Source organism: Theobroma cacao, chromosome 8 (genome assembly GCF_053813885.1).
Source record: "Theobroma cacao isolate CCN51 chromosome 8, ASM5381388v1, whole genome shotgun sequence".
Classification (NCBI taxonomy): domain Eukaryota; kingdom Viridiplantae; phylum Streptophyta; class Magnoliopsida; order Malvales; family Malvaceae; genus Theobroma; species Theobroma cacao.
This window is the reverse complement of record NC_142646.1, coordinates 8,219,533-8,227,856: the sequence shown is the minus strand read 5'-3', so window position 1 is coordinate 8,227,856 and position 8,324 is coordinate 8,219,533. Positions and strand designations below refer to the sequence as shown.

Below are 8,324 nucleotides of genomic sequence, written 5' to 3'. Positions count from 1 at the left end.
TTGGCTTCAGTCCGAATACTAATCAATATAAGGTGGTAAGAATGCACCGTAGGAGGAATACGGATCCCCATACAGTTAAAGAATGTTACTATGGTGACATAACTTAAGTATACACTCTAGGCAAAGGGTCATGGACAGATGTTGGACGGCCTCCTTGCTTGCGATCAGAGATGAAACATCCAACCTATTTGAATGGGCCAATTCACTGGTTCTGTTTTGAGAATTGAATCCATATTCAATCGTTTCTTTTGATTTTGAAACTGAGCTATTCCAGTTACTTCCTTTGCCACATTCTCATAAACATCTGATTTTTTTTATATTTATGCTTCAATAACATGAGCATGGGAGTTTTAAGTGATTATCTCTGTATATGTTATCATTCTGAATTAGAAACTATTGACGTATGGGCGATGAAAGATTATGGAGTTCAAAGATCTTGGATTGACATGTTTTCTATTGAGTCTCATTGTGATGACCGGTGGTTTATTGGCTTGTATCAAATTCTAAAATGCTATGATTTCATGGGCATCTGGTCTCCTTCTGTGGGTTGAATACTGTGTCTGGAGCTGATGCTTTTGAAAGCAGGGATTTGGAAGAAATGGAAGCATACATATGGTACTGTTTCTTTTTCTTACTTGTTCTGTCTTAGTTGGAAGTTCTTTGATGAATATTGAGATGTATTGCTGAGAGTGAATAGGCTTATGTGAATATTGTATAGTGATTTTTTGATGCGCTTGGCTATCTTTTTGTAAGCCAGGCTGAAAACAGAGTACCAGGACTGACTTAGTCAGAATACTCTGTTTCCTTTGTATAGGGTTTACCCTTTCAATCAATGAAATTATTGTAATTTTCAAAAAAATAAAAATAAAATGCTATGACAATGGAGCAGTTTTGATGTTCCATTCTAGGAACTGTTTGATTTATGACGACCCACAGGAGTTGGGGTTCAGCTATTTTAAGATTCGTGGATCTAAATCAAATTTTGAAGCATTTACTCATGTTCCAAGCCTTATTTCACTCAAGGATGTTCTTGTTGGAAATGAGGTGGAGGTGTTTAATGTCAATTCAAGGTATGCTTTTGCTATTTGCTATGTGTGTTTGTTTGTGTATTAGCAATTACTAGGTTGAAGACCATGTATTTTTAACTTTATGAAATTGTCAAACCTTTGTTTTTTGCGCACGTGTGATGTCGCTTGTTGTTGGTTTTGGCTTTGGATATTCTGGAACTTCTGCATGTCTTGTGGCATCAAAACACATTTTAAAGGTGTTAATTCTCTATAACCTATCATTTTCTGAAGTTCTTTAATAAACCACCATGTGTTAAACATAATAGTGTTAATATCACACCTGATTGCATGTTTAGATGGCTGATTTGCTTTTTGCCATGGCAATATTCACTGCTTGGGAGTTTGAATTCAAACTCAAAATCCTCAAATGGATGCATGTTAGTCCTAAAAGCGAGGTTAAATGAAATGGATATTTTAAGTAATAGTCATGACATGCCCCCATGGTAGCTATTTCACTTTTGTAGCAAGGAATAAGATTTTTGTGTCTTGAACAAGGTGCTTTTGTTTGGGAATTGAATGGGAGTTACTGTTGGGTGAGGGCTGATCATGCATCATATATAAATAAAACGCAACGAAAATAAATTTAAAAAAATTAAAATATGCCTCACCTTCCTAGGATGTTTTTCATGTCAAATTGAGTGCAGAATTAAAATAAAATAAAAGGTATATGATCATATCACTTTACCTAAATAACAAAGGTTGATGAATCCTTTGTTAAACCACCAAATCAGCCTTCAAAAAGCTCAACCACCTCAGCTCAGTTGTTGCAAACCAAAGCTGTCCAAGGAATCCTTGTGCAGTTTCTAATGGTGATCCACACCAATGAATGAGAAAATCCTTCTTTAAGAATTGGGAGTGCTATGCCTTGATAATGTGCTAGCCAAGATGAGTTTCATAAACTCATAATCCACACAAAATTGTGGGGCTGAACACACAAAAAAATGAAGTGAATGAAAAACTATTTTTTCTTCACACAATGAACGGCGAGACAAAAAAATTTCTAATGTGTCGTTCACTCTTTTTTTTTTTTAGTCGTTTCCGCCCTTTTGTTTGGAGGCTATAGCAAGGTATTTATACCTTGAATTAATTTTAAACCCTAGTTACAAAACTATTTTGTAATTGTCAATTAATCTAATAATTTAAATAAACAATTTAATTAAGTCCTTTAGAAGCCCAATTAACTTAATTGTTTATTTTAATCAAGTAGGCCTAATAACTTAATTAAATAATTTAATTAATTAAGCCCAACAATTTAATTAAACAATTTTAATCAATTAGGCCCAATGACTTAATTAAACAAATTTAATCAATTAGACCCAATAACTTAATTGTTTAATTTAACTAATTAGGCCCAATGAATTAATTAAACAATTTAATTAATTAGGCCCAATGATTTAATTAAACAATTTAGTTAATTAGGTACAACTTAATTAAATAATTTTAATCAAGTGCTTGAGAAGCTCATAACTTCTAATTTGATTAAGTCCAACTTAATCACCTCTCCCATTTTATTTTACATTCATTTTAAGTGTGTGATCCATTAGGCTTCTAACATGTTGGCAATGAACTCAACATATAATTCTTAAGTTAAATTTAGAATTAGATAAATTTAAACTACTTTAAATTTATCATTAATCAAGTTAACTACCTAGAGTTCATAGACCAAGATTGGGATTTAGCAATCCATCATGGCCACCCAAATGTTAGAATAGTCATGATGGTTTGACTCAACCTTTCAATGATCAGCCTTTCAGTATAATTCATTCCCTCATCATATATCTCGGAGATGATAAAAGTATGGTGCAGTATCTACTCTTATTTATCTCCATATTCGTTCTTAAAGTTTGATCATCAACTTTTATAAAGACTTATGAAACTCCTTTCATAATCGTCAAGTCGCTTTGGCCAAGGACTTCAATAAGCTAATATCAACCAATAACAGTTAAGATATGTCCCCTGCATCACTTGGGGTGATGATTCCTATCTTGACCACTCATTTGCCTTCACATGCTTCATGTTATACCCAAAAGCATCATATTTTGGCATCCTTGGTTAGGCACCCGTAGGGATGAAATCAAAGCATAGCACTCCACACATAAGACAACCCGGTATCTCAAGTCTAGGGAGTATTTACACAACTGACACATGAAAAGTATTGCATAGACACTTGAGTGAAATACTAAATGAACTTCTCATGGCGGGTCATGTTCAGTGAACTTGCTCTCCTAAGCAAGCACCTACATTCTAGTTTCAAGTATCTTTATACTTCAACCTATGAGATCGGTTGCTTACTTCTCAAGTAAGGAACATAAAATGTACCAGTCTCTAAGTATCATTGATGTCCAGTCTCAATGATACATTGACCAGGAACATTTTGAGATTACGCTTTAATGCATAAGGAACTCATAACTGCAACCCATTACAGTTCCCGTACAAGGCATATTAATCTCATGGACTTCATCCAATTAAACTTATAACTTGTTATAATTGATGTCTTATTGATGAAGGAAAACGTTTAATCATTCAACATGAATGATGTTGTTGCATGATTGGAATCAAGCCTTAACCAATCCTAATTGGCTGTAGGGCTCATCCCAACATCTCCCACTAGCACAAAGCTAATTGCTACCTCATTGTATGTGGATTCAAATCCATCTAGCAATCGTGTCTCCATGTAGACTCGCTTGTGCCCTTCAATGTGGTTAATTGTTTTTATCTATCTTCGAAATGTCTATGCATCACATCATGTCATATTACTATATCTAGATCCAATGAGACCCAGGTTCTACTATTATGGCTCCACTATTACATTAACAATGTTTAGAATCCTTTATTAGTTCCATGAACTAACGATCTAAATATCTTCCTATTTGAGCCCTTTATAATAGGATGTATATGACTTTATTTATATACACATATAATCCCTTTTGCTCCTTGGGACCATTCCAACTAGACTATGTTGTATGCATCATATGCATGTGTCACTCTATGTTATGCCATTTGACCCCTTTAAACTTTTTTTTTTTTATTGTCATTAGGCTCCCACTAAATCCAAGATCCTTTGTGAGAATAATATTCAAACTCTTTTAAATATTCCATGATGTATATACATCTCAATATGTGCTTGGAATCATATTGGTTTGGAATATCATAATGGGCTTTTATGTTGGAGAGATATGGACCAAATCATATTGCAATATGAAGTTGCTTTCTTTCTTGAACATTCATCTCTATGTTTTGCTCTTAAGAAAGTTCCATTTTATATGAATCAATATTCAACCTTTTGATCAATACCTTTTGATCAATTGAACATAATTCATAATTGATCAAATATCATTGCAAGGATAAGCATGAAGCATGGATAATTAAATATGACATAATTATTCCAAATAATTATTCAAACTTGAAACATATAAGTTTCCACATCCAAATGCTAAAGACAAATGTTTCACCAGCCATTCCCATGGCAATCACATAATTAATGTTTCAAAAACATCCAAATAAATTATCCAACATGTCGAGATAATAGGAGTGTAACCATCCAATGTAGCATTTAATGCTTTAGGTAGTCCATCCACGTGGTCACCTCCTCAACCAAGATCCTACTCGTCTTTATCTTTGGTCCCTGCAATATGTCAAACATATGAGAACCAATTTTGAGGTATCATATACCTTTAATATATAAAGTAGAATCATTTAGCAAATGGTACCTGAATCAAAAACTTCAATAAGCTTCTTTTTCTTGCTCACAGTAGCTAATATATAAAGTACTCCTTGCAGTTCCTCCTCCAATGCCCAAGTTTGCCACAATGATGGCAAATGTCCTTCTCTTTGTCCTTTTTGACACCTTCCTTAGGCTTCAAGGCCTTCTCATTTTGGGATTTTACCTTCTTCCCTTTTGGGGCTTTCTTCTTCTGTTGCTTTGTATGAGCCTTAGAGGAAGAAACAAGAAGCAATGATCCCTTATCTTTCCTGATGGACCTCTCTACCGTGTCTAACATATTCAGAAGTTCAGGAAGAGTGGCTTCCAAACGATTCATATGGAAGTTCAACACAAACTGACTAAAGCTATCAAGAAGAGATTGTGGAACTAAGTCTATACTTAGCTCATGATCCATTACTAATCCCAATTGTCCAAGTCTCTCGATGAGTCTAATCATCTTCAGCACATGGGGTCTAACAGAACTACCTTCTGCCATCTTACATCGGAATAGTTCTTTAGAGATCTCATATCTCTCAATGCACCCCTCTTTATCGAACAGTTCTCTAAGGTGAAGAATCATGGATTGGAAATCTATACGTTCATGTTGCTTTTGGAGCTCAAGGGTCACATTAGCTAGCATCACACATGCTGCCTGATCATCATCATCCTTATGACGTTGATATGCTTCCTTATCCTCAGCATTAGCATCAGCAATAGGGACTGGTGGAATAGAAGTGTCAAGGACATAGGATTTCTTCTCCTGTTTCAAGACGATCTTGAGGTTCCGAAACCAATCGAGGAAGTTTGGGCTAGTGAGTTTATTTGCATCCAAGATGCTTCGTAGTGACAAATTATTAGCCATGCATATAAATTATGCCTATATAGATAAAATAAAGCAATAAGTAAATGTCATGCATAAACTATTTAAAACAAGGTTTTAAAATTTTAAATAGTTCTCCCACTATTTTCTACAAGATTTTAACCATCTATATCACCTCGAGAGATCTCTACTAGGATTCTCTTAGTGGGCTAGGATCCCATCCATCTAGTCATGGCCTTGAGTGTGCTCAACAAACCATGATAGGTAGATTAGGTAGGTAACTGAGCTTACCAATTGTATCTCTATACAACTCCTAGATCAGCTAGGTGACAACACATTGCATAAACATATCATATATGTTTCGCCTAGCCTTTGCCTCTAGTTTCCATAATAATCAAGTTTCCAAGCATCTGGATTTTATGAAACTAGTTGAGTAAGACCCACCAATAGCTCAAACATACTCGTGTAAAAGTGTGGGCTTGAGTGTGCTCAACAAGCCTCCGATTAAAAGAGCAGCCAAGTTATCTTGCTATATGGTGGAAGGCAACTTAATCATACGTGGTATGTGACTCAATATTTACCGAGGGATTTTATCCTTTTTGTTTTATTAAGGTCTCATTTGATTAACATGCATAGCATTTAATATATCGCATAAAATTAAATCTATCACATGTTGTTCTACTAAGATAGGTATGGACTTTTCTACTCTAGTTATGAACATATAAAGTAAACATGCTCAATATGATGATGATCTTGCATTTCATTTGAAAAATGTCACTCAACAATTAAGAATCATAGTTCAAAACATTTGGTGCTTAGGTTTGAAAAGATTTAGTAATTTTTTAAAAAAAATTACTTAGTAAGGGAATTGATCATATCAAGGCCTTTAACTAGCTCAAATCATATTTGAATTAATTATATTAGTAAGTTTTTTTCTAATCAAACTTCTTTAATTAGAAACCTAAACCAACTTAGGAAACTTCCTAATTTGAGTATCTATCATAAGCCATTTTAAAAGGTTTCATGATCCAAATCATGTGTCCTAAATATTTTAGGAAGGTCCTTATCCACCTTTTAATATTGTATTATCCATTCACTAATTGTAGAATTCTAATCATTATTAGAAGTCCTAATTTATTAGTAAATTTATCTTAATTAAAATCTATCCTAATTAGATTAGAATGTCATATACTCAAGTTGACTTTCCATTTTAATTAAAATTATCTAATTTAATTAGATGTGGATAAATTTAAATCATAACCCTTTAATTTAGGGAGTCCTCATCAAATGAGGAAGACTTAATATTTTGGAGACTTACTATCAATCAATTCAAAATTGATCGATTCCATCAAGGATTCAAACTCCTTGATTTTAGGCATGTATCCCTAACATTTAGGAGTCAATAATCAGCTAAGAAAGAATCCTTCCTGATCATTGAGTGTCCAATTTCTCCAGCAAACAACCTCTTTCCATAAAGTGGTTGCATCCATGGAAATGGGAGGTGCGGCATCCATGTGTGGCGGCACCATGCACAACCTTTGTCATGAGTGCCCTTTCATATGTAAAGGACATTCTTTAATTTAGTTAAGTGTCCAGCCACTCAAAAATTAATTCAAATTCAAAATTTTATCCTTTAATTGAACCTTTCAAATAAGGATAATATTCTGAAATTTTCAGAATTAATTTTGCAAGATTATCATGCCATTCAAAACCTATTTCCAAGCTATAACTATTTTCTAAACTGTTTTCAAACTTTTAATAATTAATAGCTTAAATCAGCTTGTTTGGCCATGAAATTTCCAAAAATAATCCTCATTGAAATTTTGATAAAGATAATTTTTCTGAAATTTTTCAGAAATTGTAAAACCCAACCCTATAAATACATGTCATGACATACATGCACTGAGTAGCATGTTATTATGCTAGGAAAGCACTTAAGAAAAGACGAAACCCAGTATCGTATCTAACGGTACACTTGAGTTGATTTAATCTCGAACTAGTTCAAATAGAGATTGTATGATGAAATTTAATATTTTATAGTCCAGGAATGACTAAAAAAATGATTGTTCGGAGTTCGAGGGTTCATTTGGGGTAAAATTAGAAATTTTGATGTTCAGGGGTAAAAGTCGTCATTTTGCCACCTAAGATAATAATTTGATCAAGGAGTGAAATTTTTTACCAAGATTAACTATTTGGAGTATAATTTAATGATAGGAAGTGAAAAGTTTAATTTTGGTGATTTCTAGAGTGTAGGGGCAAAATCATAATTTTGCCACCCGCGGACAAAATTTGATATTTTGAGAGAATTTAGATCAAATTTGACAAATTGGAGAATGGTATGAGTATAAGGGATGAAAAATATGTCTATGGGCAATTTTTCAGTTTTTTGGGCAAAAATGTAATTTTTCACTTTTACGGGGGTAAAAGTGTAAATTTTAAAATTACTCCACCGAGACTTTGGATAAGTCTGAGAATTTTATCTAAGCTATGGATATGTGGGACAAGTGTATGGTGAAAATTTGGAAACAAATGGATGAAATTTAAAAAATGGACCAATAGGAAAGTGACACGTGGCATTTTTAAAAATAAAATAATATTATTTTAATGAAAAGTCAGCCCATTTAAACCCCATTTTAAGTGTTGGCCGGCCATAAGGAAGAACAAGAGAGGAAATAGAGAGGAAAGGAAGAAAAAAAGAAAAACCAAAGAGAAACAAGAAAATTCAAAGGGGAAA

General features: G+C 33.6%; 1 protein-coding gene across 1 annotated transcript; it reads right to left on the bottom strand.

The window, feature by feature from the left end:
* Nucleotides 1–4,822: 4,822 nt before the first annotated feature.
* LOC108663015 (uncharacterized) lies at nucleotides 4,823–5,632 on the bottom strand. The gene has a single exon (XM_018125497.2). It carries the CDS (start codon nucleotides 5,630–5,632, stop codon nucleotides 4,823–4,825), a length of 810 nt encoding a protein of 269 aa, XP_017980986.2.
* Between the last annotated feature and the right edge of the window lie 2,692 nt (nucleotides 5,633–8,324).

Bases quoted from the DNA above. Each gene is read 5' to 3' on its own strand.
- LOC108663015 (XM_018125497.2), bottom strand. From the start codon at position 5,632: ATGGCTAATAATTTGTCACTACGAAGCATCTTGGATGCAAATAAACTC.